The sequence below is a fragment of the Diplotaxodon limnothrissa genome, linkage group LG2, assembly GCF_057381915.1.
Source record: "Diplotaxodon limnothrissa isolate DT_005_m linkage group LG2, D_limnothrissa_male_GT1.1, whole genome shotgun sequence".
Classification (NCBI taxonomy): Eukaryota; Metazoa; Chordata; class Actinopteri; order Cichliformes; family Cichlidae; genus Diplotaxodon; species Diplotaxodon limnothrissa.
In genome coordinates, this window is record NC_140597.1 from 29,308,548 (window position 1) to 29,331,491 (window position 22,944).

The 22,944-nt window shown below is 41.4% G+C and overlaps 1 protein-coding gene across 1 annotated transcript in view; it reads right to left on the minus strand.

The window, feature by feature from the left end:
- Window positions 1-22,944, minus strand: part of atrx (ATRX chromatin remodeler) — a 35,263-nt gene that overhangs the window by 8,012 nt on the left and 4,307 nt on the right. Inside the window, exons 8-29 of the mRNA XM_085361927.1 lie at window positions 21,019-22,943; window positions 19,797-19,869; window positions 19,374-19,516; window positions 19,108-19,272; window positions 18,880-18,994; window positions 18,689-18,788; window positions 18,249-18,425; window positions 16,520-16,661; window positions 16,287-16,396; window positions 15,906-16,052; window positions 15,644-15,821; window positions 15,147-15,284; window positions 14,875-15,050; window positions 14,664-14,781; window positions 10,666-10,796; window positions 10,308-10,402; window positions 10,046-10,185; window positions 8,177-8,327; window positions 7,992-8,092; window positions 7,090-7,198; window positions 6,767-6,944; window positions 5,037-5,228 (exon numbers count right to left, since the gene is read on the minus strand). Coding sequence (XP_085218053.1) covers window positions 5,037-5,228; window positions 6,767-6,944; window positions 7,090-7,198; window positions 7,992-8,092; window positions 8,177-8,327; window positions 10,046-10,185; window positions 10,308-10,402; window positions 10,666-10,796; window positions 14,664-14,781; window positions 14,875-15,050; window positions 15,147-15,284; window positions 15,644-15,821; window positions 15,906-16,052; window positions 16,287-16,396; window positions 16,520-16,661; window positions 18,249-18,425; window positions 18,689-18,788; window positions 18,880-18,994; window positions 19,108-19,272; window positions 19,374-19,516; window positions 19,797-19,869; window positions 21,019-22,943 — 4,804 coding nt within the window. The remainder of the gene's footprint in view (window positions 1-5,036; window positions 5,229-6,766; window positions 6,945-7,089; window positions 7,199-7,991; window positions 8,093-8,176; window positions 8,328-10,045; window positions 10,186-10,307; window positions 10,403-10,665; window positions 10,797-14,663; window positions 14,782-14,874; window positions 15,051-15,146; window positions 15,285-15,643; window positions 15,822-15,905; window positions 16,053-16,286; window positions 16,397-16,519; window positions 16,662-18,248; window positions 18,426-18,688; window positions 18,789-18,879; window positions 18,995-19,107; window positions 19,273-19,373; window positions 19,517-19,796; window positions 19,870-21,018; window position 22,944) is intronic.

Genomic DNA, 22,944 nt, shown 5'->3' on the forward strand with positions numbered 1-22,944 from the left:
AACAGTTCACAAATTATGTAAAGGAGCTTTCAAACGTGGCTGCCTCACACATCACAAAGATGAAAACTTGGGAGTCCATATAAGTGGGCCTCATGTAGACTTTACTACTTGGCACAGAAGCCTACGTATGCTTTACAAACAGATTTTAGGTGGCGCTTAACTGTAAAGAGGTATGCCGCCATTAAAGTGCCGCCTACATAACAGGCAGCAGTTCTTTGGCCACATTATCAACTTTCTGAACATTTTCAAGCATGTTAACTCCATTTCCAAACTCCTAAGCGATCAGTTAATATGTTGACAATGAGGTTTCTATTATACCTGTCATTGCCACAATAGTAAGCCTCCACCAAGCCATAAAATATGAAGGATGAAAAGGGAAAAGGTTTAACACTTAGACAAGAAAAGAAAGCAGCAGAGCAAAAGAAATTCTCAGTTGTTCAGTTACAACAACTATTCCCAAATTGTGCACGAGTTTTTAATGCACTGGCATGGCTGTGTGTGTGTGTGTGTGTGTGTGTGTGTGTGTGTCACAAACTGCTTTTGACACACAGGTGCATCGGCCATAGCAACTAAGGGGTCTAAAGCAGGATCGCAACAGCAGGAATGTGAAGGTATGGGATATTTCTAATACCTAAACATTAAGTCCAGTCAAAACTCTCTCTCCCCACCAGCTGCACATAAGTGACACACAACTCTACCAACCTGCACTAAACAGTCTCTTCGCACAAATGTGCTCAACTGCTGCTCTTGTACCTGACATCAGGAGGCCGCCCCTGCCCTTAAAACCATGTTGTTTTTACACCCTCTGGGGCCTAAACACAAGTCAGAGGGTTTATCTAGCTGTCAGTCAATTAACAAAGAAACAAAAATCATGCATGTCATAAAGGGCTAAAAAAAGACAATAAACATACCACATTCCAATAAAAACAAGCCTCAGCTAGCAGCAGTGAAGGGTTCGCTACAGGAGACAGCCAGCTGGAGCGGAGGGTTGAGAGGGGGGAGATGAGAATAGGGCTGCTCGATTATGGCAAAAATGATAATCACGATTATTTTCACTGAAATTGAGATCACGATTATTTGACGATATTTATTTAACCCTTTAAGACCTACCATAGAACCAAGTCCACCAGAGCTTATATTATTATTTTTTTTACATGCTGTAGTGCCATTTGTGGGAGCATTTCAAGTTGCTATACATCAATACAACTGTTATAGCCCATATTTTAATAATATGTATGCATTAAGTCCATAGTAATTGCAAAAAAGTGCAATAAACTACAAAAAAAAATTGAAAATCGCTTTTGTTTTGTTTACATATATTTCTACTTGGAGAAGTTTAAGAGGTTTATCCCTCAAAACTTTAAATACAATAAAGTTGCAAAAAATAGTTTCCCACCACAGGAAATTTATTTTGAGTGTCTTCATAGTTTTATTTTGGAGATACAGCAATTTTTATATACTGCAGGAAAAACAAAAAACAATCCTATGATGCAAATTTGCAAAGAAAACAGCATGTGCATCATTTCACTGTGGGAAGTGTTACGAACAGCTGATAGGAACGGCAAAGCCTGTTTCTGGAATATTATGTTTTTGTTCCTGCAAGCGCTTTTTATGCAATTTTTGCAAAGCTATATGTGGAAGGAAACCGTGACCGAGGACAAGCTGATGGCATCAGATGTAAGTACAACTCCTCCGGTTTCATATGCAAAACAAATTATTGTGCTAGCTTACACGGTTCCGGTTCTACAGGGATTTAAAAATAGTTACGCAAAACGGAGCGTGCTGCTCTGACCGGCTTTAAAGGGTTAACAATGACTTTAAAAAAATAATATAAAATAGTGTGCAACACCACTGAAGTTTTTTTTTTTTTAAACTCTCTTTTCAACCAACGGCAGTCACTCTCCAAATAACTTCTGCTTAGCTTTCCGAGCTTCCCTCGGGTCCTCTTAATCAGCGGTCTCCAACCTTTTTTGCGCCACGGACGGTTTATGCCCGACAATATTTTCACGGACCGGCCTTTAAGGTGTCGCAGATAAATGAGGGAGGGGCTAATAATCGGCTCAGTCATTTTTAATGATCGTTGAAAGCCCAGATCGTAATCGTGATTAAAATTCGATTAATTGAGCAGCCCTAGATGAGAATATAAAAATAGGAATCAGTCTCTGAACAAGCCTGAGGTGAGAAACGGGTGGGAGACGAGAAGAGGCAGACTGCTGCTCTTTTCAGATTCATTCATTGGCTCCAAAGTCTTGCTACAGTCAGAATAAAGATGCCAATGCACTTCGATCAAACAGCTCTCAGGTCAGTCAAACAGTTTCAGTCTCAAAATCTGGAGTAGAGAGAAAGACTTTATGCTGTTTCACACGGTGATTTGTAAGCTGTGGGGTGATGAGAAAACAAGTGCAACTCTATGAATGACTGATCAGTCTCAAATGAGTCACTTTATCAATACAAGCCTTTAATGACAGATGAATATTCTGCTCATCGACTGGCAATGCCACAAGCAAAGTCAAAATGATTTCCTGTACAAACACCTACTGCATATAAATCATACCGAGAAGGATTGATCATAGAAAAGACAAATAAGTCGGAGTCTCTAAAGGTGGTCCCAAACAATCAGAGTATAGCAACAGAGGTCTGATGATGACTTCTGATTCTCCCCACCACCACCTGCAACCACTTAATTTCTTGCTGTAACTATAATTAGTGCTCTCTCTACATCAAGCTCAGGCATGTTTTCTAAAAGCAGGCAAAAAGCACTCTGGGAAGTAAAAGAAACAGTTTATCCAAGGAGAGATCGGCCTAACTGAGGGCAGGTAATTTACAACAACAGCATCACAAAGGACCTCTGTAAACTACCGATCATTCATGTAATGCTTGAAGACTATCTGAGGGAGATTCTCCCCCCCCCCCTCCAAGGTCAAAAGTGACTTCCTACCTCTAATGAGACAAGCATGGTGTGCTTTATAGCTCCAGTCTGCTCCTGTCTATACTGTAGTTTAGGCACAGCCTGCCCACGGCCTTTCAGCGTTCCTAGCAGAGCCTAATGACCACTGTAGCCATGACCTGCTGAGAGCACGCCAGCCGGGCCGAGAGCGTACAATGCAGAGCACGTCTGCACGAGATGCTGGAGACTTTTATAAAAATTGTTCAAAGACTACCAACATAACTTTAAGTACAAGTGGTAGCATGTTAGATGGAAGTGTGTGATGAACAGGAAGTAGGCAAGAGTGTCTCAGAAAGAGATGGGTGGAGAGCAAAAAATCTCATGTCTGGGCTGAGAGGGCCTTCTTTGTCATTAGCGGGAAGCACGCCTGCTTCCTTTGTCTCCAATTAGTTTTTCTGAAGACTAGAGAGCCATCTTTAAGAGTGGGGTTTAAATAATGACCTTTCATCATGCAGGGGGAGGCCAGGGGGCGAAAAAAGAAAAACAACTTTACTGAGTTCACTTTGAACATTTGGAGGTAGAGAGGCGAGTCATAGTAGCAGATGGTCACAAAGATGGCAGAGAAAAGAAATGGCGTGGATGGAAGAGAGAGTGGGAACATGAGTAAAAGTGCAACTATAGGTACAGTATGAGGGTTGAGGTAAGGTCAAGTTAAATAAATATCCATAACAAAGCTTTGCAGAAAAAGAGCTAAATATCAGCTTCTCTGCGACCCAAGTCTTTTCTGCGTGGAAAAAAAACCCTGCACTTCACAGTGTGAAGAAATGGAGGAAAGAAAGTACAAGCTCTCTCGTTCTTGGCTGAAAATGATGGAGGGTGTCTGACTCATCTTCACATCATTCCAGATGGCAAATTCCTTCCGTAATACTGCAGTCCTGCTGCCACATCATAGTTAACCCCTTGGCCAAAAACAGGTTGGCTTTATAAGAGCTTGTCAGCTTCTCCGTCTTTAATACTGTGTCATATAAATGTCACTGGGCTCGTTAAAGATCATACACATCTAACAGGCCGCAGCTCAGTGAACACATCTTTCCTCTTCAGATCTCCAACTGTGCTCTGCTGCGCTCTAAGTAGGCTACTCTGGGTTTAGAGGAATATATGTGGTGGGAGAAATTATAGCAGCTGCTCACTGAGGGGATTCTCACACTGCTCCTACCTGATAATACTCATCAAGAGAGTGGCAAATGCAAATTATTCTGTCAATGTCAATAAAAAAACAACAAAAACAATTTCCAATGAAGGTGAACTGTAAGGACTTTTCTCCAATGAAAGAGCATGCAAGCTGTATATACAGTGGGTTTTTTTAAACCTGTCTGTTTACAAGTTTCTGCAGAGTAACCCGGGTCAAACCAAAACAAAGAGGTAAAACCACTTAAGAAACAGATCTGAATAAACCCAGAGAGTTCAAAAAAGGGAATGAGTGGGAAAGGAGGGGAGTAATTCAAAGATCAACAGAGAAGTAAAAAGCAGCAAGGAATGAATGAAAAAAAAGAGGAGTGCAGGTTTATAGCAGGGCAGCAGGAGTGTTGCAATGGGAAGACTATTTAGTAAATAGCAGTAAACAGACAGATCTGTGCAGCTGTGCTGGACTGGATGGTCCATGTAAGCGCTGTGTTCTTATTAAACCCCAGGGGGCCTAAATAGTGACACTGCACCTGCATTAGAAGAAAAGAAGAGGCGAGGGCAGGATTATGAAAGGAAACGAGAAGAAATACCGAGATCCCAGAAAGAGGCTAAGCAGGATACAAGCTGGCATTGGGTTTAAATAACAGTTTATCACTGAAGTGCAAAACTTCAAAAGGAAGAACAAGCTACTCGCTGAAAGTATGGAAAAAAAACAAGCTTGGCAATTATAATAGCATCCTGTGCCATGTTTGCTGAAGGAGGAAAAAAAAAAAAGCTATTTTACTACTGTTAATAGGTTTCAGCCTGTTTTCAACATTTCCTTCAAAGAAAAGCATGAATTCTCAGTCAATGATTCATCAAAGCCAAATTACATGTCTGATTTATAGTGTCAATTTAACTTAGGGTTAGGGTTGCTGAAAGCCCACCTTCTCGATCTAAATACATACAATATATGCATCTTTACCTTAGGAAGCATGGGTGTGGCTTTCTTGCTCTTCTTTTCAGAGGGATCATCCAGCAAGTCTGGCTCAAAGGTGTAGAGTTCGGCCAGCTCGTTCATCGTAAAGTGCCTCTCAATCTGCTGCTGGTCCACAACCCGGAATGACAGAGACTGTTTGGTTACCTGCCGCTCATAAATCTTCTCCTCCATTGTGCCCTAAAAAGGGAGAATGAAAAGAGATGAACAAAAAACGGAGGTTTAAAAAACATCAAGTGGCCCAGGAGTCAATCAGAATTACACAAGCACATCACATCCACCCTATACTGGATGAACACAGAGGCATCAATATCAAGACAATGCAGCAAGAATTCCAAGTACAGTTTAGTGAGTTCATTACCAATCTGCATTTCCTAATGAGGTAAAATGATGATTTAGGTCATCAATAGTTTGCCCAGCATGAATCCAATTCTATTGTCTGCCATACTCAAAGAGGTGTATTAGCCTAACAGCTCAACACAAATTGGTGCAGAGTTATTTGGAAGTAGAAACCGAACGATTTTCGCCTGATAGCAAATATTAACTGACCAGATTTATTTGCTTTTCTATTGTATTTTTAATAGTCAATAAATTAAAATTGCCAACTCTTCATTTAAAGAGATGGGAGAAATGCCCTTCAGCAATGTTTTGTGTCAATGTTGCATAGTTTGTCCACCAGAGGGCACTCTGCAACAGTAAATAAGTATAAGTAAATATAAATAAGTATACAAAAGAAATGTAACAGAAATGTGTCTGTTTAGAATGTTTGAAAGAAAAAAAACGTAAAAATTGACCAATATACTGGAAATTCGGCCAACACCGCTTATACATTTGCCATCACAGGAAACTAACTAGCATGCTAGATTTCTTCGGTCAGCACGTAGCATTTAGCTGATTGAAAGGTAAGCACTTAAAGCTATTTTACACTCACAACACACTAGCTAGACTTTAGAAAAAGTGTCTCATATTTCAGCTAAATTCAAAATGGTCAGAGTGAAACCAAAAGTCAAAAAGTTAAACAGAGTTGCCCGAACACCACCTACAGTTCAATGCCTCAAGTCAGCAAATCCACAACTTCCCAGCCCATCGATGCTGCATTAGTCACCTAATTAGCCATGCATTTATCAAAATCTATATATAAAGTCAATATTAGTCCCAAAAATTCAACAGCAGCTCATCTCTAGCTGAATTTCACAAGTCTTAATTGTTGTCACCTTAACCTTCTAGGACCTGGCGTCCACATATGTGGACATTTTGGGTTGTCTGTACCTAAAAACACTAATGTTTCTCTACGAGGGCCTGATATCCACTTATGAGGACATTCTAATGCCACTGTTCTATCAAAATTTAAAACGAATGTCCTCATATGTGGCTCTCATTTTTCTTAGAAACAAAAATCAGGTTAAAAAAAAAAAACCTGGCAATTCTTTGTTTTTACATTCATGAGGTCCCAATATGCCCAAATATCAAAGAGAAATTAAAAATGCATGCCATGGAAGAGCTCGGGTCTTAGGAGGTTAAACCATTCTTATACTTTGTTGTGGCTTTTCAACGTTTGCTGGCTTTGCTGGTAAATGTTGTAAACTTATACAAAGCATCTTGCATGAAACTGTTTATACTCATGAAAGTCTTAATCTATATACAAAGACCAACTACCTGCTTGCTGGTTATTGGTGGCTAGTTTACCTGCAAATGTATTGACTTTTATTAAACTTCACCTGGGCAAGCAACCTGTAGACGTAGACAGTCTTAAGCTGCCCAAAGCGGTAAACCCTGAAGATACTCTGGATGTCATAGGATGGATTCCAGGAGGCATCGAAGATGATGACCCGATTTGCTGCCACCAGGTTGATGCCAAGTGAACCAGCTCTTGTAGAAATGAGAAACAAACGGCCTCTGTGTATGAAAATGGAACAAAAGGAGACACATCACAATTATATCCTGTGTCACGTGCAAAAATGTTGCTTTAAGATTCTCATGCTCTTTTTTTGCAAAGTCGCTGTCATCATTTTGCATTTTGTAAACACAGCAAAGATGTCACCTTGTGTTACTGGTGTCATTAAACTCCTCGGCCCACTTCTTCCTGGTGGTGGCATTGGTAGAGCCGTCCAGACGATAGTAGTCAATGTTCCTGAACCACTTGCCTTCACCTTCACAAACACGAGAGGAACGAAATCTGATTTGCCATCTGCCGTCTACGTTCAACAGAAACTTCAAAAGCACATGTATCTGCGTCAGTGCTGCCTTTTGCTTGTCAAAGAGACTTAGTTTTGGTATTAACAGGCAGCAGATAGATGGCTGTGTTGGTTAGAGGCCAGCCATGTTTAGCCTTCAAGATGGCCAAACCAACCCCTCCCACCAGCCTTCATAACCAACATTTCAGCATGTTTCCAATTACGGCACTGTGATCTTTTCATTACAAATTACAAACCCTTGAGCAAACATTTTTTGTCGAATAAAAAGTCAAGGTCTAATCATTTTCAAAATGAAAGCAAAAACAGCTGCTGAAGTTTAATTAGGAACATGACCTTACACCAGCGGCAATGTGTGTATGTTGGTGTGTGTTTAAGAGTAATAAGCACACCAGTACACATGTAAGAATACATGCTGCGTGTGGGTTGACTTATGAGTCGAAAACCTGCATTTCTATGAAAATGCTTCATCCTTATCCAAGGCTCATGTTAAAATTTTTTAACACAGTTTCTCTCATACACACATACACTCACTCACTCTCACACACACACACACACACACACACACACACACCACTTTAAAAAGCGCAGTGTAAAACCACAAAAATGAATCTTGGGACAAAATGAAGCTTGCCAATCTCAACTCGCTTATAATACTAAAACAGTGCTTGGCTAAGTCTAGCAAGTCAGTAACAGGGCATAGGTTCATTTTTGCATAGTGTAATGCTATGTAAAAATGCCCAAAACATACCTTTGTATGGAGAAATTTTCTCTTCATCTTTAGCTCTGCAAGCCAACTCTAAGAAATCCTCAATCAGATCCAGAGAGATGAGAGACTGACTGAACACCAACCTAAAGACAAACACAGAGACACACCTTGCAATGACACTGCAAACTGACAAAGGCTACGCTTGCACACAGTACAAACACACTTACACTTTGTCGTCTACTTCCTCAGCCATGCGCAGGATCTCAAAAAGCAGCATTATCTTCCCTGAGTGCTCCAGGATCTCAGCGTCAGCCTCCGTGACAAACTCCTTGTGCCAGTCAGCAGTGGGACTTCCTGGTGCAGAGCCAGAGGGCCGAGCTGTTCATAATACAGAGTTACAGATTAGCCTACATGCATCTGACAACAACAAGCCTGTAACAGACACTGAGTTTCCAAAGCTGAGGCCCACTATTACATGGTTGTCTATTGTGTTACAGCAGTTAAGTGTGTGAAAATTATTCTTTTTATTTAGTTTTAATATGTCTGTAAACTCAACCAAGCACTTAATACGTGGATACTATTAGTGATTCCAAACTCAAGCTTCTACTGCCACTGCTAGATCTGCATATGCAAAATTGCTTTTTTTGCATAACACAATGATGCCAATAGCATGCTGATCATTTTGATTTGATACATTTTGACTAAGTGATTAGTGGACCTGGGTAGTAGATGATCATCCTAACATTACTGGCACTGTCATAATTTTGTCCCAGACCATCTTCCATTACATGACAGTTACTGCTACATTTAAACAGCTCTCTCAGTATTATGCAGTACAACTGCTGGTGCATGATATAGTGTACCTTTGGAGTCACGGCCAGTCCCACACATGTGTACAAAATCAAGCACTTAACCATGCAGTCTGCCTTTACCAACATTTATGAAAGAACAAGTCCTTCTGAAGAACGTGGTACTGTAATAGGATGCCACCAACGCAACGTGATCCCCCCCCCATTTTCCACGATTAGCTATAAGTGGTGTTACTGCAAAGTGGAAGTGTTTAGGAACCACAGCAAGTCATCCACAAAGCAGCAGACCACAAAATGCTACAGAGCCGGGTCACCGAGCGCTGAGCCACACAGAAGTCGCCAAGACTCGCACTTAAAACCTGTAGAGTTCCAAAACTCCTCTGGCATTAACCTCAGCACAGAAACTGCCTCATTTCACAGGTTTCTATGACCGAGCATCTACAGTAGGTGTGATGTATAGATGGCTCTGTACTTTGATCCATATACTGCATCTCCATGAATCTTTGACTTTAAAGGAAACAGAAGATTTTAGACTCACTCAAACCCACAAGTAGCTGCTCATCCCTACCAACCAGTAAAGTTCCAGTTTAAATCCAGGTATTTTCAGGTGTGACCCTTTAGGTATAAAAGGTCATCACTTTTTCCATGTCATTCTATTAGGCCTTTAATTAAAACTTTTGCTTAATTAGCGTATTGATTTTTTTTTTCTTAATAGGCATAAAAATTCTCACATTATAGCTAAAAATGTGTTTAAAGACTTTGAATCAAATCATCCTGGATTAAAGTGAGAAGTCAAGACATCTATGGAGACATCGGGTTCATGAGAATGGGATGGAAATGCGTGCATTTCATATTTGTTTATACTGAGAGGCGCACTCATCAACAGCTTCTGCCTGTAGCAGCAGCTGGATGTGAAGCCTCCTAATTTCTAAATAAAACAGAAGGATATCACAATATAATCATCATTCCTCAGTATGTGGGAATGAATAAGGACAAGGGCAAATGGATCAGCTCGGAGCCTAAAATAAGGCTGCAATAGGGGCTTTTTTTTTCCCTTCTTTTTTTTTTTTTTTTTTTTTACCTAGGCTCAGACAAGCAGGTAGTGTGCTTGGTTCCCTGAGGTCAGTTCTGATAAAACAGATTCCCCCTCTCACTAACTAATTACTTAGAGAGTAGGAAGGACTGAATCAGAGCCTGAAATGTTATATAGATATACAGTACAGTTCATGACCCTCTTAAACCCAGCCAACCAATCGTAGTCCCCTCTGTGTGTTATTGCACACTCACGTTCCTCTACAGACTCCGCTCTGTTTCGGCCCTCGCCGTTCCTGCCACGAGAGCTGGTGTTCCACTCTTTGATGACCTCAACATCATCACTGTCCGAATCGTCAGATCCCTTCTTTTTCCCTTTTCCCTGCTTCTTTTTCCTATTAGCCAGGAGGCACAGCGAGACTGGGTTAGCAAGAGTAAGATGCCAAGTAGAAAAGCAGTTTAATTATGTCATATCTGTATAAAGAAATAAATAAATAACAAACAAACATGACTTTACTTTTTGATCTTCTCATCTTCGGAGGTCAGACTCATTGAGGATTCTTCTGTTTCTGAAGCGATGAAGTCGTCCATGCTGTCCTCGTCAAAGAAACCCTGCGGGAAAGTACACTTGTGTGAGATTCAACTGTGCAGCAATGCAGGTCAGCTGTACGCAGGGCTCGATCGTGGGCAGCAGAAACGATGGATAAGGGCAAAAGTTTTGCTTCAGTAGCAGTATGTGGTGTTCTTGCTCGAAGCGTGACCTGTCAGCAATGTGTTTCTATTGTTTTGCTACAGTGTGCGCAATTTGTGGGAATGTATTTCTAGTTTTTCAGTCAGTGTTTGCTGTGGTTTAGTCTCGTCTTCCCCAGCCCTACCCTGTTTTCTTTACTGATGTAGTCCAGCTGAAGGCACCAGGGATGGGTCCAGATTCTGCTGAGCATCTGGAAATCCTGGAAGAGTTTGGTCCCCGCGCGGCCCCGGCCCCCCTCCACAGCATTCCCCACACCTGCACGCAAGGGAAAGAATATGAGGGAGAAGATGGATGTGTGTTTGCATTACGTACCTGACAGCATGCTCTTAAACCTTTTATACATACAGACGATAAGAACAGGAGCAACTGAGTTTAACTCTCTGTAATCTTTCAAAAAGAGGAAACCTGACAAACTGACAGACAGCTAAACTTAACTAAGAAATTTCTGAGAACACCAATCATAATTTAGTTTTCATTTTAAGGATCACAAACCACTCTTTCAAACTACATATGATCCATTAAGAGCTTTAAATTTACATGTTTTCACAGCCCATCATCAAACAATGTAAAACAATAAATAAATAAACTCTTGTTTTTAATAATTAAAAAAAAATATTTTGGTCATGAGAGATTGTTAGAAACACAATTCACACCTTTGTCAGTATTAAGCCTTTAAGCTGTAACCACACAGGGCTGAATGGCAGGAGAAGTAAGAGTGGCAGTCCATGGTGGTTCAAAATCTCCCATCTGCACTGACACTGTACCGCCTCTTCCTTGGATCTTATCCCTCCTTCTGAAACCTCAGCATTATCATTCGCTTCTTTTTTCACATCTTCCTCTACCTTTTCCACCACTACTCCCTCTCTCCCTTGTATCCAATTCATCATCTTCCTTCCACACCCCGTGCCTCAACTCCACTGTCTAAAACGTGCATAAGTCTTTTAGTCGGAATAATTAAACAGTTTGTTACTGTCAGCAGATTAAACATGCATTTCTCCCCAGTAAATGAACTGCTCACAACTAGCCAGCCATAACAACAAATGAGCTTTGACTAACCAGTTTTGGACTCCTCCACAGTAAACAGATATGGAAGCTTCACACAGCTGAGGTAAACAGTAATTTGACAGTTAATACAGATTAATGCTGGCCGGAGTGTCAGAGGGGGATATAGCAAAATATTTAATTGGTACTCAGAGGTTGTTTTTTTTTTTTTTTTTCTCCTCCATAGTGAACAAGCTCTAAGCAATCCCAACTCATCTTAAAAAGGATTCAACTCAATTTTAAACCTACACACAACACTGAAAAAACAACAAAGCAAAAGGTCTGTGAAGGTTCTCAGTCATCCAGGTCATCATAGTCTAAGAAGCTTGGAAAGAAAAGCGTCTGGACTTCTTTAGGTTGCTTGAAGACATTTCACCTCTCATCCGAGAAGCTTCTTCAGTTCTAGGAACTGAATTCAAGAACGGAAGAACCTAGAACTGAAGAAGCTTCTCGGATGAGAGGTGAAATGTCTTCAAGCAACCTAAAGAAGTCCAGACGCTTTTCTTTCCAAGCTCCTTAGACAACAAAGCAAAAACAGCATTTGGAGTGAGACTCACATTTGAGCTCTAATTTTATCAATTATCCTCAAGACGCTTTTAAAAGTTGATTCGAGGTCAGCGCTCCACCCATCAGGCCTTTATAGTAAGAGTAGCCAGGGGGAAGTCGCTCCTGTCTAAAAGACACATGACAGCCTGCTGGGAGTTTGCCAAAAGGAACCTTAATGACTTTCATACAGTTAGAAGAAATATCGTCTTGTCTGACAAAACAAAGATTGAATTATTTGGTCACGATATCCAACAGCATGTATCGTGGAAACCACAATTCAGGAATGCCTCGTTGACACTGTTGTTACAGGTCAACACAGCGGTGGCTGACTGTGACAGTTTTTCTGTTACATAATGTGGGAGATTAGCTGGACAGACGCATAGAAAAAATGGATTTTAAAAAAAAAAGTCTAACTTTACTCTGAGATCCTGAGAGCTCTAAAGTGTCCACGTCAACAAGATAATGACCTAAAAGGTGCTGCCAGATAGATACAAAAGTGGCTTGGGTTGAGCTCTAAAATGTTTTCCAGAAACAATTCTGTTTTTGAACAGTTATGAAAAAGATTATCATCAGGAATATTGTGCTGCATTAGTTATTAATCTTTGACTTCTCTTCCACAGGCTGTATTTTATCCTGTCTTCCTCCCCTCAACCCCAACTGGTTATAGCAGACGGCTGCCCCACCCTAAGCTTGATTCTGCCAGAGGTTTTTCCTTCCCACTATTGTCAAGTGCTTGCGCATAGGGGGGTCGTCTGATTGTTGGAGTGTTTTCTCAATTATTTTAAGGTGCTTATCTTACAATATCAAGCTCCTCGAGTTGACTATTGCCGACATTTGGTACTATATGAATTAAATTTAACTCTTATTTGCTCTCGTCGTCTTATAGCATCATGTTTCCCCCTCTAATTCCTAAAAGGGCAAACTCCCTCACCATTTAGATCAAACTGAGCCAAGATGATAAAAATCGCCTCTGAGAGCTAGAAAGTACAGACATCAACGAAATACTCAAAGCATGCCCGGAGAGACCTGAAAATGGCTGTGCACATTATCGGCACATCAAACCTGGTTGAATTTTTTACATTTTTCTGCCAAGAAGGATGGGAGATCACTTTTAATATGATTTGAGGATGGCTCAGCTGCCAAGACTTCCTTCAACAACAAAGTACAAATGCAAAGGTCGGAATACTTGCAAATTAGCCATTTCATTATTTTTCTTACATTTACACAATACCCAAAGACCTGTTTTTGTTTGAACACGGTTGAGTATTGTGTGCAGACAGACAAGAAAATAAAATAAATTCGATCCATTTTAGATTAGTCTGAAAATGTGGAAAACGTGCAACGGCCTGAAAACTTTGCTTGATTTTGACTGTGCAGCGCATTTACAAAGTAATTGTACAGACAAAACTAAGCAATAAGTGCAAATCATTCTTCTCAAGGAATGAACACTGAAACCACAAAATCACAATAAAGCCGATGATTAATAGCTAATTCTTAGCCTTATAATCTGCTCCATCAGCTGCTTCCTAGAGCAAAAAGCAGTCGCTAAAACACTAACGTACCTATTCAGGATGCTGACCTGCACTGACCCCAAGACATCAGAAGTTAGTTCAAGTTTTACATAAGCAGTGGAATTAAAGGAGAGAATATTTATGGCTATTCCCACCACAACCCGTGGTGGTCTTTAGTCTGAAGACACCACTTTAAAACACTAAATCCTGTCACAACATCAGCGCTGTGCACTGTGGACAACCCAGCCTAATGAGCCACAACACATACCAACAATCCCTCCAAACACTCCTGTTGTTAAATACCAGCCCTCCTGTTCTTTGCTTTTGGTGTAAAACCTCTGGCCCCTTCTCCCTAGAAATTTCTTTCCCTTCCCTTTATGCCCCACATCCCTCCCCTCTTACCCCACACCCTCACTCCCAGAGCTCTTCATTAGGGAGACGTGGGAAACTGGGCTTAAACCCTGCCTGCGGCACTGTGCCAGCTGCCACTCTTTTACACACACACACACTCTCTCAGAGGAAAAGTTCACTAAATGACTTACTGCGCCACCAGAAAGACCCTCCATTTATCTAAAAACCTTGTCTGAGCAAATCCAGTAAGGAGAGCGCTTTCAAGAGAAACAGAACTCCCGCAGTAGGATTTAACCTAGTCCTAGCCTATACATGTTTTCCAGTCGAATTCCCTAATTTTGTTTTAGTCTAAGCGTGGTCTAAATCTTTGTATGAGCAATCAGATCAGACTTGTCACTGGGAAAGCACTGCTAGCAGCCACAAGAGTCCCTGCTGTTTATAACCCCCAAAGATCCAAATAGTTTAAAGCAGTGGTTGTCAAACTGCACCATGGGCCCACACTGGTGAGGCAGAGAGCCACTGCAGCAGGGCGTGAATAACCATGGGAAAAATATGGGGAGTTAAATTAACACAATTTTAGTACCAAAGAGTTTTCCTCTAGTTGGGACTAAAACTTAGGGTTGTTGAACATCAACAAAGCAAAAAACAAACTGCACTAAAGCTTGGTTCTCACCTGTGAAGTGCTCCAGGTAGTATCTGTAAAGTTTAGCCTGGATTGGAGTCATTCTGACTGACAACACATACTCATGCTTGGGAGGTAGGAACTTGGTGAGTGCAGTGTAATCTTTTCTCTGTAGGAAAAGCAAATGCATTATTTAAGCAGGAAGTCAAAGGAGGCCTGAGAGAATCATTTCAAACACAAAAATGTTTTTTTAAATATATACCTGGACGCATCCAGCAAGCATCTCATAAAGAATGTGAGCTCTTTTCTTCATGACCCGGACATCTTGTAGGGTGGAGTCAGCACACTGACCGTTCTGGATGGGGTTAATAAAGCGGTTCCTAAACTCCTTAACTGAACCAAGCAGGTTTTCCTTAATGAAGTTCACCATGCAGTGGTCTGGTAAGGAGACAAAAGTCAGAAAAGTTATTTTTAAAAAGTAAACAAAAATCATCCATATAAATGATTCACATGGATGATAGCAGGAAGTCTCACATTCAATAAGGTTATTTTGCAGCGGCGTTCCAGTCAGCACAATCCTCCTCCTCGTCCTGATAGAGTTCATTGCTTTGGACACAGCAGAGGCCTCATTCTTCAAGATGTGGCCTTCATCACAGATCACCAAGTCTGGCCCTAGTAAAAATGAACACAAGGATAATTTTAATGCAGCCAATTTCAGATCAGGTCACACCGCTGGAATGGCACGCACATCGAAAAAAAAAGGGGTTTACCAGTAACAGGCTCAGATGTAAACAAAAGAAAATGAAAACAGTTTGGCTAATTTGGTACATGTGGCCACATTAGAACAGCTAACGTGCAAAAAACAACCCCAGGACTGAGTCTACATTCAGCCAGAGATGTACTCACTTAAAGTGAATGTTTGTTTTAGCTTATATCAGTTTAAAAAAGGATCATTTGGACCACAAGATTGATTTTTAGGAGCACCGAAAGATAACCTAAGTCCATAACATGTAACGTAAAAATCACTCTACCTGGATCTACCAGAGTCTTCTGAAAAGTCTCTTTGAGCTTCTTGCTCTTGATGTTCCTGCCCTGCGTCAGGTTTCGGTACATTTCGTAGCCCATGATCATAACGCCGCCCATCTCCTGCCATCGCTGAAGGGCGTACGCTCGCTCCTGTGGCCTCTTCACTGTAGCCAGCTCAGTTACCTGTTGAGCACACCAAAGGTAAATATGCTAAGCAACGCACTGGAAACAGAAAAGGCTTGAAAGGTCACAAGGGCAACCCATTACCTCTAAACTCTCTTCATCCTTCATTCCTTCTTGCCACTTTTCAAATTCATTGAGCCAGTTCAGGACAGTGTTCAGAGGGCAAACCACCAGTGCTGTGCTGAAATCGAGCTTCTCACAAAGCAGCAACGTGTGAAGAAATGTCACCACCTACAGGACAAAACGAGTCAAATGTTGCACCAACAGCACAGAGCTTTCGAACATTTTTATCAGACTGCCTTTTAATATAAGCACTGATTTTGACAACTGCTTCTCTGTGCTGTTCTAAAGTTCCACAGGAGGTCATTTCTGTACGTTTGGGGCAGCTAAAAACATTGCATTACACAACTGGTGTAGTTTGTACAAGAGTGAAAATGAACAGACAATATAAGGCAAGTAACTCACTTGCAGAGTCTTTCCCAGGCCCATACAGTGGGCAAGGATGCAGCCAGAGCCAGAAGACTTCTCAATTTTTTTCACCGATTCACAGCAGCAGTCCCAGATAAACTGCACTCCTGACAGGGACACAAAACACACACGATAGGAAACATCAGTGCCGAGCACCTCAGGCTTGCTTTGCTTATTTTTTTTTCTCCAGCTCCTACCGGTTCAAAATTCTTTGTGCATTGTGTCCTTACCATCAACCTGGTGAGGTTTGAGCTTTGTCACCAGGTTCCTGTGCACCTGCACCAGAGGCTCTTTGGTTTCTTCGTCCTCGTCCAGCACCAGCTTGGTAGTGATGGGGCAGACAACCTGGGAAGACTCCTCCACCACAATCACCTGCAAAATGAAGAAGAGCCAAAAAGATTATTTTAATTCTAAAATCTGGAAATAACGTCTTAAGTAAAAGAAATATATCACTAATTCTTCCAGTATGTTAAAATTCTCACTTTGTATCTCCAACAAAATACCTCGCTCTCTTTACGTCTGTGTATGTGAAGGAAGCCCGTTTAGGCTAATGCATGGTCAATTTCACAAATTAAAAGAAAAATCCATCATGCACTTTTGGCAATTCTGACTAAACCATGGCGCATTTTATTCATTTTAATAAAAAAAATAAAGTACTTACGGAAACACCCTGCTGCTCGTTACACTTTCATTTTCTAAAAATGTCCTTTAAATGTATTTAACAGCAGAGCTACCCCTGAATTATGAGCACATGGCTGACTTTTTACATGGGTCGTTAATATTGGCAAACAATGTAGCCACCACAACTGGCACTTTGTATGCTGGATACATGCAGGCTGTTATGAAACCATGCTAACGCTAATGCTAACACAACCACCAATAATACAACAGGGAGATAATAGAGAACAAGAAACAAAAATGGAGACAGCTGTGAAGCATGTTGTGGTTCTGTGTGGCCCTCGTCTCCCCAACATCTGCTTCTCTCCAGTAAATGTTTGATTTGGACCAGCAGCCTCAACCCACTTACTTTGGCAGTACTGCTCCCAGAGGCAGCCATCAGCGGACTGCTATGGGCTTCTTTTAGATGAAGGTTTAAAAGAAAGAAAAAAAAATGTGCCACTGCAGGCAAAAGAGGATGAGCAGAGTGGTTCAAAGGCCACAGCTGCCAGAGAGTCCTGGTACAAACACCAGGAACATTTTACATCATATGCAGGAGTTACAGGACAAGTTCTCAAATGTCATGCACCACAAAAAAGTCTAGCCCATACACTATAGATCCCAATAACAAAAATGTTATCACAATTAAATTTGTGACTGGTCCACATGGCAGTTTAGCAAATCCCTTTATTGTAATTCTTAATTTCTCTACCAAAAAAAACAAAAAAACATATCCATTCAACTTGATTTCACTCTGGATTTTTCTTTATTCGTAGCCATTTACCACCCACAATGCAGCAGCATTCCCACCACTGAGAACCAACTCAAAATCAGCAGGATGAGTTCTAACCTACCAGGATTTGTGCCAAGTTTAAATTTGTAGTAATAGGGAGATTGGTCAGGAAATGTGTTATTGGCCTATTAAACATAAATTTGCATTGGCATACACACCAACCATCAAAGTCCAGGATCCCTGTTAGTTTCACACCAGTGTATTTCACAAGCTAGTTGACAGCCCATCTTTTCACACTAACCTTTCTGAATCTTTGATTCATATATTTGTTTTATGGTAATTACTATAACTTCCAAAGCAGACTCTCCAACTGCTTGATCTGAAAAACTTAAGACACATGATTTGATTTAGCATAAAGTGCAAATAATGAAACGTACTGCTCATCATTAGATCCTCTTACAACTAATATTCACTGGAAACTCTTCATTTTCTTTCCACTTCCTACAACAGCTCAGGGCTTTGAATATCGAGTCTATACTCCTGATAACAGCCGCACATTTCATCTTTACCTCTCGAAGTTTCTCCCTGAGTGCCTCTCTCTCTGCTATGCGCTTCCTCCTCTCCTCCTCTTCTTTCAGAGCATCCCTCGTCTCCGTCCGCAGCTTGTCATCCTTCAGGATTTTGCGGATCTTCTTTCGGCCTTTGCGTCCTTCTCCATCTTGGTCCTCCCCGCCCTCCTCTCCACTCTGTGGAAATGAACATCAAGTTCAGCCCTCTGATGTTCAGCCCTTAGGCTACGATCAGTAGCTGAGCAGCCCCATGATTGGTTTGTGGCCTCAATAATCCCCACAACACACTCCAGGGTAAGTTGAAATAACATTTTAAGTGTCGTGCATGACTTGACTTGGTAAATTTCACGTGGCTCCATTTCCTCTACCTAGTAATCCTACTATGAAAAAAGAAGCTTTGGGACAGTTTAGGAGCACCAAGTGCACTGCATTTAAAACACCTTCTCATTGCTTGAAGAAGAATCCTGAACTTTGATCCTGCGTCGCTTCTTCTTCTGAGAATAACTTCTCTGTTTTTCATCATCCTTCTTCTTCGCAGCTCTGCAGGAATAAAAAGAACAATACTAGATTTGTCCGGATCCACCGGCAGTGAAATAAGTCACCACCACTGGTTGGAGTTCTTTCCTCTCACCTGGTCTTTCGACGCTTGTCTTCATTGTCTGAGTCGCTAACTACCTCACTCTCGGCCGACTCGCCACTGGACTCTGACTTTTCAAAGTCTGAGTCTGCAGAGTCATCGCTGTCCACTGAAATGCAAATAAAAAAACAAAACGAAAACCTGTCATCTAACAGCTTCTTCAAATATTTTAACCTCAAGTAGGACGTGGCACAGAGACTGAATTATAATTTCAGAACAAACCTTTCCGTCCTGACTTCTTTTTGCCCTTCTTCTTCTCTTTCCCAGCAGCCTTCTCCTCTCCTGATTCACCCTCACTCAGTGAGAGTTTATGACGAAGCAGTTTATGGCGTCTGCCACTCTTCTTCACTTCGACATCAGAGCCAGAGTCTTCTGTATCCTCATCATCTTCATGGAAAGAAAAATTTGTTTTGAAAATGTTCATGAAGATGAGTATTATTAAAAAAATAAATAAAATAAAATCCTAGGATTATTTAACAAATTTCTACCTTGCTGTTCGTCTTCTTCATTTTCTTTTTTAACTTTCTTGGAGGACTTCTCCTCCTTTTCTGCCTCTTCATTGTCAGAGGAGCTCTCTGCTCCCGAGGAGTAGTTCGATTTTATTTGGGCAAGAAGCATTTTCTTTGCAATCCTGCAGGTAAAGAGAAATAAAATCATAAAAACCTGATTTTACAAAAACATTCTAGCCCCCCAAAAAATGAACAAACAAATACAACATTTGTGTGGAACCTTGTAAAGTTAGTGCAATATAATATAAATCAGAGCATTCGAACACCAGTTTCTCCTTTGAGATTGTTTCAATGCAGCTGTTCGATCTGCTAACGCTAAACCTCGCGTTTCACTGTTGGGACTGAATGATGTTGATACCCACTTGATGCCTAGTTGGAAGAATCAATTTCTTTTACAAGTACCTGTTCTCAGGATCGTCGTCATCATCGTCGTCACAAATCCCAGTAATTCCCTCTTTAGTGTCCACTTCATCTCCTGTACAAAACACCACACATTATAGCAAACCTCTCCGACATTTAAACAGATCAAAGACATTATCAATATAAAAAATTGCTAAATTAGAATGATTCCTTCACAATTTTCTTTTATATTGCCATGAACTTGTAGATGACTTTAATAAGAATAAAGAGAGTAATCAAAATTATCGCATGTATATGGAAGTATAATACAGAGTTTGAACAGAAGTCAGGGCTAAATGTCGCAATTATTTAGGTTACTACAGCTGGTCAGTTCCAGTAAGAAATAAATTGCTGATATGAATCATTCTGGCTGAGGAGATATAAACTGGAGATATCTTTAAGAGGAACTGCCTTGGGTCAAAGCTGTTGGCTTTGATGGTAATAGCTCAAAAAGATGCTGTTGTTTTCGCTGTGGTTAAAGATTAAATGTTAAAGTAGTTTTCCATACACACGTGTAGCTAACTGAAGGCCATGCAGGTCATTACAAGAAAAGTTTAACACATCTCTGTCCTCCTGAAGCGCATTCATCAGCACATTTCATTTATTTAATTCATGTTATAAAACTTCCAGGTAGGGCTGCTCAATTAATCGAATTTTAATCTAAATTACGATCTGGGCTTTCAACGATCATTAAAAATGACCTCCCTCGTGCTTTACTCTCGCGCTGCTCCGTGTGGCAAATCGAGCGCACCTCTCTGTGTTTCGAACACATCACGCGTCACAACAATTAAGAGGACCCGAGGGAAGCTCGGAAAGCTAAGCAGAAGTTATTTCGAGAGGAGAGTGACTGCCGTTGGTTGAAAAGAGAGGTTAAAAAAAAAACCCTTCAGTGGTGTGGAAACATGGGTTCGCTGAGTCAGACGTGGATCAAGTAGACAGTGTGTAAACTTTGCTACTGTGTCGTAGCTGCACCACAGAGCAACACTGCAAAGTTCACTAAGTATAGATGTTTACATTTTTCATTTATTTTTTTATATTGCTAACATTTGCACTGTTATCAGTATTTGCACACTATTTTATATTATTTTTTGACAATCTTTAAAGCCATTATTCAACACATTGTTATTGTTAAATAAATATCGTCAAATAATCGAGATCAATTTCAGTGAAAATAATCGTGATTATCATTTTTGCCATAATCGAGCAGCCCTACTTCCAGGTGTACCTGAGGATTGAATAAAGGCTGCACTGCCTGCCAAAACGTTATCCTCCACAATAGGTTTGATCTTTTGCTCGTCGCTGTCCTCCCCAGAGGCACCTTCAGCCTCCTCTTCCTCATCACTAGAGGTCAACTGTAGCTTTGAGGATGTTCCAGAGCCCTTTCCCTTGCACTTCTTTTCATAGGACCTCTTCGGCTTCGTCTCAGGTGAGTTTTTGCTTTCTTCTTTTGTGTCATCCTGCTTCTTTACACGGGTAGATCTCCTCCTCGCTACACGCGCTTTACTGTCCTTCTCCTCAGAGTCCGAGTCTGAGGAGTCTGAGCCGTTCCGTTTCTTCTTCTTGGAAGTCTTCTTACCTTTACTTGCTAGGTCTGAATCGGAGCTTACAGACTTCCTTTTGCGTTTGGACAATTTCTCTGCGTCTTCTGTGGATGGCTTTAGTTTGCGCGAATGCTTTTTAGAATTGGCGCTTCCCTCATCAGTGCTGTCGCCTGCTGTGGCTTTTTCCTTCAGTACATCAGGAACTTCATCCGAATCAGAGTCAGCTGTCTTTTTATCAGAAGCCTTGGCCTGTTTCTCGTCTTCCTTTTTAGTGCTCCTGGATTTCTTGGAAGACTTGACCTTGTCTTTGTGATCTTCCTCTGACTCTGAATCCGAGTCAGAGGACACATTCTTGTCCTTATTCTCAGTCTGCTTTCTCAAAGGAGTAGTCTTCACTCTGCTAGAGCGACGGCTGGGCGGTGGGCTCTTGGTTCCATCTACTTCATCAGAAGCAGCATTTTCTTCCTCCTCGCATTCTTGTTCAGACTTTTTTGACACCTCGCCGCCCTTTTCCTTGTTTTTGGACCTGGATGACCTTGACCCACGCGTTGTAACAACTGGGACAGGAGTCAGTTTCACTATAAGGTTCTTTACCTTAGGCTGGGGCTGAGTGTCTGCTGGGTTTCCATTAGACTGTGACTCGGCATCGGTGACCGAGGTTGTGTCAGCCTGTGACAGCATTGTAGAATCTGCAAGACTCTCCACCATCTGAAAAAGCTCTTCAGGAACCGAAGGCGGCACAGACATAATATCATGATCTAAGGACATTTCACCAGCAGACACCAGCCCATCTTCACAAACTTCTTTTTTAACTGTCCTTTCGGTTGCGTCAGTTTCTGTTTGGTGCTCTTTCATTTCACTCTGTTCTGACACCTGATCTTTTACCACATCCTGCTCCTGAAGCGTCTCCTCATCCGCCTCTTTAGGTGGATCGCTCTCACACACCGAATCTGCAGTGTTGTCCATGGTATCATTTTCTGCAACTGCCTCAACATTAGTGCTTTTTCTAACAACGTGCTGGCCTTCATTGCCATTCTGCAACTCCATGTTTCTAAACTCAGGCTCCAAAGCCTCCTCTAAAGCACTGTGAGCTTTTCTCAAATCAGAAAGCACGGCCTTAAAGGCTTTCAAATGCCGATACCTGATAGATCTATCTCCCTGGTCCTCGGCTTCCTGTTGAATGAACTGAATGAAAGTATTGTTCAACCCAGTTGTAGTTTCAACAAGCTTTTTTGCTTTCTTTACAAGTTCTTTTGGTATGTGCAGTTTTCTGTAGGAGAATGTCATGGTCCCCGAGTCTTCTGTGTGTTCTTTTCCATTGACGACTGCTTTGTGCTCTTTGGCTGCTTTGTTCTTATGCTTCTTGCTCTCACGTTCCTCCGTCTTCTCCGTTTTCTTTTGCTTAAGCTGCTGTTTCTCCATGACGCGACTGCATTTGGAGACCAGATCCTGGAGGGGCTCTGATCTGCAGACATAACAGTGCCACTTTGAGTTCTCATCAGTAATCCCTGACAGCTCCTTCCTGCCCAGGTTGCGCAGAATGCACTTCTTGCAAAAGGCGTTGTTGCAGTAGTCACAGCAGATGAGTTTGCCGCCTTCAGCACACCACC